We start from the raw sequence: 12,380 nt of genomic DNA, 5'->3' as shown, positions 1-12,380 counted from the left end.
GGGAAATGGAGGAAATTTATATCATAAAATGGGAAAGCTCTTTCTAAGAGTGACATAAAACCACAACAAGATGGATATTCAGAGCTGAGGATACAATAGCTCAGTGGTATAGTGCTTACTTAGCATGCTTATGGCCCTGGGTTCAATTCCCAGTATTAAAAAAGATTTAGACTTCATACATAGTCATTTTAATTTTTTATTGATTTTATTTATTTATTTATTTATTTTGGTTTTTCAAGGTAGTCTCACTCTGGCCCAGGCCGACCTGGAATTCACTATGTCGTCTCAGGGTAGCCTCGAACTCATGGCAATCCTCCTACCTCTGCCTCCCAAGTGCTGGGATTAAAGGCGTGCGCCACCACGCCCAGCTTAAATATTTTTCATTTTATTGATTTACTTATTTGAGAGAGAAAGGGGGAGAGAGTGAGAGAGAATGGGCATGTTGGGGTCTCCTACTGCTGCAAACAAATTCCAGATGCATGAGACACTTTGTGCATTTGTCTTACATGTGTACTGGGGAATCAAACCTGGGTCCTTAGGCTTCACAGGCAAGTGCTTTAACTACTAAACCATCTATTTTCTGTTTTTATATGTGTGTATATGCATGTTCATGTGGGAGGTGCACATATGTGTGTAGCTGCATGTGTACACTTGTGTATATGCATTTGGAGGTCAGAGGACAACCTTGAGTGTCATTTCTTAGGAATGCCAGCCACCTTACCTGTTTTTAATTTCTTGTGTGTAGTGTGTATGATGTATGTGTGTGCATGCATGGCCATGTATGTGATATGTGTATGTGTGTGCATGGTCATGTGTGTGAACACAAGCACACATGCTTCAGCATGTATGTGGAGTGCAAAGGGCCACCTCAAGTGTCAGTGCGTGCCCCCCACACTACCTGGTCTAAGGTAGGGCCTCTTGCTCCCCGCCGCACATATCAAGCCAGCAGGCCAGCCAGCTTCTGGGCATTCTCCTGTCTCTGCCTCCCACCTTGCTGCAAGTGCACTAGTGTGATAGGCATCGACTGCCATGTCCGGCTTTATGTGGCTTTGGGAGAATCTGGCTTCACAGGCAAGCGCTTAACCGCTAAGCCATCTCTCCAGCCCTTGATTCACCTTTTGTGAGGAGCAAGGAATTTAGTGACTCTGAATATAAAACTTTTGAATGTTTGTGGGAAAGTAATATAATGATGCTGGGAAGATGGCTCAGCAGTTAAAGACACTTGGTTACAAAGCCTGCTAGCTCAGGTTCAATTCCCCAATACCCACCTAAAGCCAGATGCACAAAGTATGTATGTGTGTGGAGTTTGTTTGCAGTGGTGAAAGACCCTGGTACACCCATACACTCTCACTCTCAAATAAATAAATAGAAATCTTTTTTCTTTCTTTTTTTTTTCAAAGAAGGGTCTTGCTCTTGCCTAGACTGACCTGGATTTTACTATGTAGTCTCAAGTTGGCATCAAACTCACACTGATCCTTCTACTTCAGTCTCCCAAGTGCTGAGATTAAAGACATGATCCACCATGCCTGGCTAAAATATTTTAGAAAAAAGAAATACAATGATGATAGTCAGTTGCTTCAAGAAACTTTGGATAAAGTAACAAAGGAAAAGAATAAGATGAGGAGGTGGAGGAGAGGATGGAGTGGGAAGAGGGTTAATCAAAATTTAAGATGTTATGAATAAGCCATATGGAAACCTACTTCTTCACTAGCTAGTAATATCTGTATAAAAAAGAAGGGTCTGGGGCTGGAGAGATGGCTTAGCGGTTAAGCGCTTGCCTGTGAAGCCTAAGGACCCCAGTTCGAGGCTCAGTTCCCCAGGTCCCACGTTAGCCAGATGCACAAGGGGGCGCACACGTCTGGAGTTCGTTTGCAGAGGCTGGAAGCCCTGGCACGCCCATTCTCTCTCTCTCCCTCTATCTGTCTTTCTCTCTGTGTCTGTCACTCTCAAATAAATAAATAAAAATTAAAAAAAAAAAAAGAAGGGTCTGGAGAGATGGCTTAGCAGTTAAGATAGTCTGAATTTATGTTCAACAGACTCTAATATTTTATTAAAACTCTAACTTGGAGGTAGGCATAATGGTGCATGCCTTTAGTCACAGCACTCAGGAGGCAGAGGTAGGAGGATCACCGTGAGTTCGAGGCTACCCTGAGACTACATAGTGAATTCCAGGTCAGCTTGATGAGCTACAGTGAAAGCCTACCTTGAAAAAACAAAACAACAACAACAATAAAAAAAAAAAAAAAAACACCTCTATCTTAGACTGGAGAGATGTTTTTCCTGAATAAAAGCTTCCATCTTTGCCTCAGAGTGGCCTCCATGGTCTTGGTCACTCCTGAACCTTACACCTGGTGCTCATGACTTGGATAGGAGGCTTCTGGTTACCCTCGAAAAAACAAAAATAAATAAATAAATAAACCAAAAAAAAAAAAAAGAAACAAAGCTCCTATGTTTATTCTGGGTAAATTGCATAAGTCAAATCTGATCCACTCTTTTTCTTTTTCTTTCTCTTTTCCTTTTTTTTTTTTTTTTTTTTTTTTTTTTTTTGAGGTAAGGTCTCACTCTAGGTCAGGCTGACCTGGAATTCACTATGGAGTCTCAGGGTGGCCTCAAACTCATGGTGATACTCCTACCTCTCTGCCTCTTGAGTTCTGGGATTAAAGGTGTGTGCCACCATGCCCGGCAGATCTACTCTTTCTTTAAAAAGTTATTTCAAAGGGCCTTTTGAGGGGAAAAAATTGTCATATTAAAAGTGTTATGGTAAGGACAATAAAAGTTTTTGTTGGTAGTTATGAGATGAACTGATTAAACTGGAGAGGAAACTTTAAATGCTGAATGTTAAATGTTTAATGAAAAAGATTGTTACAGAGTGGCTACATAGATTATAAAGTAAAATTATGGGCTGGAGAGATGGCTTAGCAGTTAAGCACTTGCCTGTGAAGCCTAAGGACCCCAGTTCAAGGCTCGGTTCCCCAGGACCCAAGTTAGCCAGATGCACAAGGGGGTTCGTTTGCAGTGGCTGGAAGCCCTGGTGTGCCCATTCTCTCTCTCTCTCTCTCTACCTGCCTCTTTGTCTGTCTGTTGCTCTCAAATAAATAAATAAAAATGTACAAAAATGCTTTAAAAATAAATAAATAAGTAAAATAAAATTATGTAGATGAAGGTATGAGTAAAGTATGCAGATGAAGATATGAGTAAGCTTAGACAGAAGGTTAAAGACAAAGTACATAATCAAAGTATTTAAGAGACGTCTTGAGATATAAGACTATCATTAGCCTAGGGCTTGCATCAGACTAACAAAGCATGGCCCTGGCTGGTAGCAGGTGGCTACGGTATTCAGGTTGTAAACTTAACTTTAACTCATTGATGGTAATCTGGTCATAATAATGGTTGTGATGGACTGAATTTAGAGTACCCAACCAAGTTAACTACATTCCTCTATTTTTCAACCTTATAACTAAGTCTTAAGGTTAAAATTGACACAATAATATTTAATTCTTTCCTAAGGTTATTATATCTAAAACGCTGCCTCAGGGCTGGAGAGATGGCGTAGCGGTTAAGCGCTTGCCTGTGGAGCCTAAGGACCCCGGTTCGAGGCTCGGTTCCCCAGGTCCCACGTTAGCCAGATGGCCAAGGGGGCGGACGTGTCTGGAGTTCGTTTGCAGAGGCTGGAAGCCCTGGCGCGCCCATTCTCTCCCTCTCCCTCTATCTGTCTTTCTCCCTGTGTCTGTCGCTCCCAAATAAATAAATAAATAATGAACAAAAAAATAAACGCTGCCTCAAAAACAATCTCACAGAGGATCTATTTACTTTTTTTTCTATTTTATAAAGTAAATAGACCACATTTGAAACATTAAACAGTATCGTATTTATCTGTCACATATTTGAAAACTATTCACTTTATGTTGAACAGTAAAAAGAAAAATTCTAAACAAAGTTATGTTGTGATTTAAGATCTAATTCCTCACTTCCTCCAACAATCAGTCCTAATACTTTAGATTTAACTTATGTCATTACTGAACAAGTTTTACCACAGGCAGAATCATAGAGCTGGTTAAGGTTCAAATACTTAAAGATTGTGTCATAAAATTTTGTGTATGTTAAGAGATTAAAAATATTTCTTTTTTGGCTCAGCAAGTAAAGGTGCTTATTTGCAAAGCCCAATGTACATAGTGGAACATACATTTGGAAATTGTTTGCAATGGCAAGTGATCCTGACATGCTCATTCCCTCTCTTTTCCATGAAACTTGTCTCCTTTTTTCATTAGATCATGACAGTTTAATCCAGTTCCTCTGCTCTTTGAGTATGTTAAATATAGCTAAAGTAATTTCAAAAACCGGCTTATAGATTGGATGGACATCTTATTTAGCTTTTAAAACTGCTAAATCTCCTCATTAAAAAATATATATAGGGCCAGGCGTGGTGGCGCATGCCTTTAATCCCAGCACTCGGGAGGCAGAGGTAGGAGGATCGCCATGAGTTCAAGGCCACCCTGAGATGACAGAGTTAATTCCAGGTCAGCCTGGACCAGAGTGAGACCCTACCTCGAAAAAGCAAAAAAAGAAATTTTATATATATATACATATATGTGTGTGTGTGTAGGGCTGGAGAGATGGCTTAGTGGTTAAGCGCTTGCCTGTGAAGCCTAAGGACCCCGGTTCGAAGCTTGATTCCCCAGGACCCACGTTAGCCAGATGCGCAAGGGGGCGCATGCATCTGGAGTTCATTTGCAGTGGCTGGAAGCCCTGGCGCGCCCATTCTCAATCTCTCTCTATCTGTCTCTTTCTCTCTCTGTCACTCTCAAATAAATAAATGAAAATGAACAAAAAAATTAAATATATGTGTGTGTGTGTGTGTGTGTGTGTGTGTGTTATGTAAAGGTATCCTACCTCTGAACTTTTGGGTATGTTCATCTGTCTCATATACCAAGTGACTCAGAAATCTGCTAGTTTTTAGTGGGGTCCAGAAAATGAGAAAGCTCTCCACAGGTGAGGCTACTCTGCCACTTGGGCCATATGACCCAGAAGAATTAGTGGTACATGAGGTGTCAGTGGCAGATAGGAATGCTGTATAGAGACTTTGGCAAGCCCCCATAAGAGAATCACAGGAGGGGCTTTTGGGGTTTTGGAGAAAGGCCCTGCAGTCATTTGCAGACAATTATTCTGCCTTTGAGAGACAGCTCCTTGACTGCAACTGGGTCTTAGTGGAAACTGAACAGACGACAATGGGCCATCAAGTTACTGTAAGACCTGAGCAGCCCATTATGGGTTGTGTGCTGTCGGACGCAGCAGGCCATAAAGTTGGATGTACGCAGCAGCAGTCCATCATCAAGTGGAAGTGGTATGTATATGATTGGGCTCAATCAACTCCACAAATTTCTGATACAAATGCAAAGTAAAAGTAAATTATCAGGTAGAGAGATGACTTTATGAGTTAAGAATAATTGAACTTAGCCGGGTGTGGTGGCACACGCCTTTAATCCCAGCACTCGGGAGGCAGAGGTAGGAGGATTGCTGTGAGTTTGAGGCCACCCTGAGACTACAGAGTGAATTCCAGGTCAGCCTGGGATACAGTGAGACCCTACGTCATAAAACCAAAAAAAAAAAAAAAGAATAATTGAACTCGATTTCAATCCTCAATAGCCACATAAAAAACTGGGTGTGGCCATGCATGCATGTAACCCTGGTCCTGTGGATGGTGCAGACAGGAAAGTCATTGGGGTTCACTGGTCAGCCCATCTGACATGGGATGGGGGAGAGGGAAGAAACTGCAGCCCTAGGTTCAGTGAGAGAGTTGGTCTCAAGAAAAGAACAATAGAGGAAGACACAGTACATTCTTCTCTGGCCTCTGCTTGTGTGCTATATGGGGTGAATGCCTCTGCATATACATGTTCATACGCTACATATTACACCACACAAAGTACACAGACAAAAGTAAGTATGTCCTGAACCCTACTTAAATAAGGGAGGTCTGCAGACTCCTTTCTCCCAGCACTGCTGTCTGCAGCTGTTCCCCTGGACTGTAGTTACCTCTATGTGTCTTCAAGCATGGAGGCACTCATAAACCCCATGAGGTCTGGAACCACAGTGACTTAATCAATGCTAAATTGAAGTATTACTGTGGCTGCTCTGCACAAATAAGTTAGAGAAAGGAGCTGGGTATGTAGCTCAGTTTGTAGAATGCTTGCCTGGCAAGCCCTGGGTTCAATCCCTAGCACTGACATAATCAGGCTGTGGTGCACATGCTTTCAATCCCAGCATTGCAGAGGTGGAGGCAGAAGGATCAGAAGTTAAAGGTCATTCTCAGCTACCCAGCAAGTTTCAGTCCAGACTGGGCTACAAGAGACCTTGTCAGGAGAAGGAAGAAGAAAAACAGGAAGAAGATCGGAGGAGGGGAGGGAGAAGAGGCCAATAAATATACAAAGAAATATTCAGCCCTTTTAAGGGAAGTACAAATCAAAACTACATGGAAACTCCAGCTCATCCCAGTCTGAATGGCTATCATTATGAAAATACAAAAATGTTAGCAAGGACACAGGAGAAAAGGAACCATTACATATGTTGGTAGAAATGTAAATTAGTCAAGCCACTATATAAATCAATATAATTTCCTCAAAGTACTAAAATTATAGCTATCTTATTATCCAGCTATGCCATTCTAAAGTATATACCTGACAGAATCAAAATCAGCATACAACAGAAATGCCTGAATGCCATGTTTATTATAGCATTACATATAATAGCCATCATACAGAACCAACATCTAGGCTGGCATCTAGATACACCTAAATGTGGCATATATACACAATGGAGTTGAATATGCCATAAAGAATGAACTCATAGCCGGGTGTGGTGGCACATGCCTTTAATCCCAGCACTCGGGAGGCAGAAGTAGGAGGATTGCCATGAGTTCGAGGCCATCCTGAGACTACATAGTGAATTCCAGGTCAGCCTGGGCTAGAGCGAGACCCTACCTCGAAAAACCAAAAAAAAAGGTGGGGGGGAATAAGATAAATTGCAGTGCTTTTCAACAATGGAATATGTTGCAAACATGTAACAACAAGTAAATGAGATGCAGTGGTAATCTGTAATCCCAGCACTCAGAAGGCTGAGGTAGGAGGGTCTTGAGTTTGAGGCCAGTCAGGGCTGTATAAGGAGTCCATCTCACAAAAAAAAAAAAAAAAAAATCCTGGGACTACATAGTGAATTACATGTCAGCCTGCACTAGAGCAAGACCCTATCTCAAAAGAGAGAGAGAGAGAAGGAGGAGGAGGAGGAGGAAGGAGAGAGTGTTTATCTGGTATAATCATGAGGTTGTATTAAGAGTTGGAGGAGTGGGGCTAGCTCAGGAGAGACAGTGCTTGCTGGCCTGAGTTCGGGTCCCCAGCATCCATGCATATGTTGGGCACAGAAGACAGTGACAGGGAACCAATCCCTGAAGCAAGCTGGTTACTTCTTCTGAAAAGATTATTCATAAATATTTCTGTAAAAGTAGATGTTTTAGACTTTGTGGATCATACAGTGCCACAGCTGTTTAGTCTGTGGATGGTGAAAGGACAGAATTGTATTCAGTGAAATTTATTTACAATGTCATTTTCAAGTAGGCCATAATTTGAGCAGAACTCATGCTATCAGAGGATGGAAGTAGTAGTTACAGGATAGATATAAATACAGATTTTTTAAAAAAGTCTGTGCTTTGGGCTGGAGAGATGGTTTAGTGGTTAAGCGCTTGCCTGTGAAGCCTAAGGACCCCAGTTCAAAGCTCGATTCCACACATGTCTGGAGTTTGTTTGCAGTGGCTGGAGGCCCTGGTGCACCCATTTCTCCCCTCTCTTTCTCTCTCTCTCTCTCTCTGCCTGTCACTCTCAAATAAATAAATAAAAATGAATAAAAAACATTTTTAAAAAATCTGTACTTTGAGGCTGGAGAGATAGCTTAGTGGTTGAGGTGTTTGCCTGCAAAGGCTAAGGACCCAGGTTTGATTCCCTGGATCCATATAAGCCAGATGCACAAAATAGTGCATGCACCTGGAGTTCGTTTGCAATGGCTGGAGGCTCTGGCATGCCCATTCTTTCTCTCTTTCTCTCTCTCTTCGCTAATCAATAAATACTTTTTTTTTTTTTTTTTGGTTTTTTTAGGCCTTTTTTTTTTTTTTTTTTTTTTTTTCTGAGGCAAGGTCTCACTCTAGCCAAGGCTGACCTGGAAATCACTATGTAATCTCACAGTGATCCTCCTACCTCTGCCTCCGGAGTGCTGGGATTAAAGGCGTGTGCCACCACACCCCACCAGCTAACCAATAAATCAATAGAAATAAAATATTTTAAAAAATAAAACTAGGGCTGGAGAGATGGCTCAGCGGTTAAGATGCTTGCTCTGAAGCCTAAGGACCCATGCTTGACTCTTCAGATCCCACATAAGCCTCTGCACAAAGGTGAGGCAAGCAAGGTTACACATGCCCACTAGGTGACACAAGTCTCTGAAGTTCAATTGTACTGGCTGAGGCCCTGGTGTATCAATTGTCTTGTTTTCTTCCCCCTCCTCTCTAATAAAAAATTAAATAATAATAAATAAAACTTTTAAAAATCTGTACTTTGAAACAACAAGAAACCATTTGCCAGGGTCCCTTCTAGGGAGGGAAGTAGAGAGTTTGGCTCTGACCCCCTCTTGCAACTCTGGAATTAGGAACCCTAGAAGTTCATTACTGACCCAATCAAGCAATAGGGTGTCACTTCGGGATAGACCGCTGGCCTAGCCTGTGGAGGCCTTGATTTGACCCCCAGTGTTGCAAAAAAAAAAAAAAAAAAATCAATACCGGAAACTACTTTTACCAGCTTACGCTTAGGAAAGCGCATGAGACAGGACGCTGCCCCTGAGGCTCTTACCGGGATTCACCAACCTGGACCACACTCTGTCCAAAGCCCCTCGCACTCTGTTGGAACATCACAGGATTTTCAGTGTCCAGGTTGAACCCATGACATGAAGTCAAGACTGAAGGGAGAACAAGAGATAAGGGTCAAGTAGCGGCCAACGCAGTTAAGAAAGCAGGGCACCTTCCTGCTCACCGTCATCCCTGCCAGCATTCACCAGAAGCCAACGGCCCATCTGCTTGCCTGCCTCCTGGCTTCCTGAGTCCTGGCACAGGTGCTAGCTAACACACATTCTCCCTCTCTCTCTCTCTCTCTCTCTCTCTCTCTCTCTCTCTCTCTCTCTCTCTCCCCCCCCAACTCTCTCTCTCTCTCTCTCTGTTTTTTGTTGTCTTGTTTTGTTTTCTTGGGTTTTTTGTTATTGTTGTTGTTTTTCTAGGTAGGGTCTCCTAGTACAGGCTGACCTATAGTTTACTATGTAGTCTCAGTCTGGCTTCAAACTCACAGCGATCCTCCTGCCTCTGCCTCCCGAGTGCTAGGGTTAAAGAGGTGCACCACCACATCCAGCTTCTTTTGTTCTGTTTTGTTTTTGACAACATTTTTGCTTTACTGAACTTTTTATTGACAGTTTCCACAAGTATAGACAATAAACGTGATAATTCCCTCTCACCGCTCCCACTTTTCCCTCCCCAATCCAACCTTCATTGAATCCCTTCTTCTTTCCATCTCTTTTCTATTTTGATGTTAGGGTTTTAATATATCCCAAGCTGGCCTAGAACACTGCTACATAGCTGTGGATAATGATCTTGAACTCGGATCATCCTACCTCCTAAGTACTGAGATTACAGGCATGGGACCATGCCTCCTGGAGCCAGTGCACTCAATAGAGGATTATATGGTGCACATATCTATAATATCAGTATTTGGGAGGCAGAGGCATAGTGACAATAAATTTTAGAAAAGTCAGAGCTACATGTAAGACTTTGTCTCAAAAAACACAAGAAAGAGAGAGAGAAAAAAAAACTTTCAACAATGGAAGATGTTGCAAACAAAATAATCAAGGGGAAAGAACCACATAATTAATACTTCAAGCTTTGCAGACAAACAAATAAGGTACATTACATAGGTGTTTATATAACAAGAGAAATACGTTTCCCCTTATTTTTTTGAGACAGAGTTTCATATAGCCCAGACTGGCCTCAAACTCAAAATGTGGTCTAGGATGACCTTGAACTCTTGATCCTTCTGAGTGTTCAGATTACAGGCATGTGTCATCATGTCCCGTTTATAGGGCCCTAGGGATTGAATCCAGGACCACATGCATACTGCACAAGTACTCTACCAACTTAGCTACATCCCCAGCGTCCGTTTCTACCAATTTTTCATAAACTGAATTCAGAATATAGTTACTAATCACAATTTTTGTAATACAGGCTCACTAATGAGACAATTGTTTGAGTGGCATTTCACTTAGCCAGGACTCAAACTTCGTGTCCTCTGTCATCAAGCTGATGATCAATACCCATCTTCAATATGTTTTGCAGGTTAAACCAACAACAGGTTGTGGCCATATCTAAACTACAGGCCATATTTGCTAACTCATTGCCAAAAGACCTCACATGAGATGCAGCTCATCCCCATCTGAGCCCACAGTGCCCTCCTCTTCTTCCACTGTTAAAACCACAATGATTTACCCAACAATCAAGTTCCTATGAACTCAGAAACCTTCCTTCCTATGCAACTCTCAAGCATTTCCTTCCCTTTTTGACTTATTCTCCACAAACTAGACACGAAAGGAAACAAGCTAAAATCACTTAGTCAGTCGACAAGCATTTACACCTGGTCCTTGTTAACTAGCCCTGATAGTAAGATAGAACCCAAGAGGAAACACTCTCAGAAGGGAGTCAGACCTTCTGTGCACCTTGGTCCTATCACTCTCCTCTCTGGGCCTCAGCGGCCTCATCTGGGAAGTGAAGGGAGGCCAAACAGTCTTGCAGACACAAAGAAGTTAGTTGTTCATCTCTTGTCTACTTTCTGCTTCTCCTTAAATATTTTATTCTTCCCCAAACCTCTTTGCCTCTCCTGTCTAATTCTTTCATACTCTGTACCCTTTCTTTCCAGTCTCAGGCCCAAACCTTCCCCTCTTCTCCACCCGACAGTTCCTCCCAAAGACCCTTGTGTACCTGTTAACAGAAGAACTTTAAAAGCCATGGCTGAAAGGAGAAGGAACCTGGAAGAAGTATGACCAACAGAGTTGCAGGCACCACTGAGCCACTGCAAGGAAGCCACCAAAGCCAGGAAGAGCAGTAAAAGAGAAGTGAGAGGCAGATGCTGTAAGACGTTCAAAGAAAGAAGGTGGAGGCTCAGCAAGCACCCGCCCTGCTTGCCTGCCCCCTGGCACAACACGGCCTGCCTCCCTTGCCTCCTTGACTGCTGCCCCAAGTCATCAAAGTCACCATCCGAAAGGAGCAATTGACTTCTGGGATTGTCCAGAGTATTATGAACAATAACCTAAACAGCCTTAGGGTTTGCTTTCCTCTGTGTATGTCCTAAAGATTAATGCAGCCCAAGGTCCAGCATGGTGGTACACTCCTGTGATGCCAGCACACAGGAGGATCACAAATTCCAGGTGAACCTCAGATATATAGCAAGATCTTATCTAAAAAATAATAAGTTCGAGTGTGACAGACAGAGAGAAAGACAGATAGAGGGAGAGAGAGAGAATGGGCAAGCCAGGGCTTCCAGCAACTGCAAACGAACTCCAGATGCGTGTGCCCCCTTTGTGCATCTGGCTAACGTGGGACCTGGGGAACCAAGCCTCGAACCGGGGTCCTTAGGCTTCACAGGCAAGCGCTAAACCACTAAGCCATCTCTCCAGCCCGTTATGCTGATTTTTAAAAATTTTTTTTTTAATTTTTTTATTTGAGAGAAGGGAGAGAGAAAATGGGTACTCCAGGGCCTCCAGCCACCAAACGAACGCCAGATGCATGCGCCACCTTGTGCATCTGGCTAACGTGGGTCCTGGGGAATCAAACCAGGGTCCTTTGGCTTTGCAGGCAAACACCTTAACCACTAAGCCATCCCGCCAGCCCCTTCTTTTTGTTTTTGTTTTTACTCCAGCCCAGGTTCACCCAAAACTCATTCTGTAGTCCCAGGCTGGCCTCTAACTCACAGTGATCCTATCTCTGCCTCCTGAGTGCTGGGTTTAAAGGCGTTTGCCACCATGACGGGCTCCAAAAGTTTATGCAAAATATGTAGCATTTTATTTTATTTTTTTAGGTTTTTAGTTAGGTCTCACTCTAGCTCAGGCTGACCTGGAATTCACTATGTAGTCTCAGGTTGGCCTCAAGTGATCTTCCTATCTCTGCCTCCCGAATACTGGGATTAAAGGCCTGCGCCCACCACACCTGGCAAAATATGTACCATTTATGTAAAAAAAAAAAAAAAACATAAATTAGGGAAACTGAAAAATCGCTGGGCCTTTTAAATCGAATTTAAGAGAATTGGGTCCCTGTT

The 12,380-nt window shown here is 42.7% G+C and overlaps 2 protein-coding genes across 4 annotated transcripts in view; one reads left to right on the top strand and one right to left on the bottom strand.

The window, feature by feature from the left end:
* The window catches only part of Itgam (integrin subunit alpha M), a 68,535-nt gene extending 57,390 nt beyond the window's left edge, over positions 1 to 11,145 (bottom strand). For all 3 annotated transcript variants that reach the window (XM_004671036.2, XM_045131588.1, XM_004671037.2), the window contains exons 1-2: positions 11,048 to 11,145; positions 8,883 to 8,988 (exon numbers count right to left, since the gene is read on the bottom strand). In XM_004671036.2, the coding sequence (XP_004671093.2) occupies positions 8,883 to 8,988; positions 11,048 to 11,075 (134 nt within the window). In that variant the 5' untranslated portion in view covers positions 11,076 to 11,145. The remainder of the gene's footprint in view (positions 1 to 8,882; positions 8,989 to 11,047) is intronic.
* Znf668 (zinc finger protein 668) overlaps positions 1 to 12,380 on the top strand; it is a 704,021-nt gene that overhangs the window by 394,899 nt on the left and 296,742 nt on the right. The window lies entirely within an intron of this gene.

This window comes from Jaculus jaculus, chromosome 12 (assembly GCF_020740685.1).
Source record: "Jaculus jaculus isolate mJacJac1 chromosome 12, mJacJac1.mat.Y.cur, whole genome shotgun sequence".
NCBI lineage: Eukaryota > Metazoa > Chordata > Mammalia > Rodentia > Dipodidae > Jaculus > Jaculus jaculus.
Note: the sequence above shows the minus strand (reverse complement) of the source record. Positions and strands in the feature narration are given on the sequence as shown.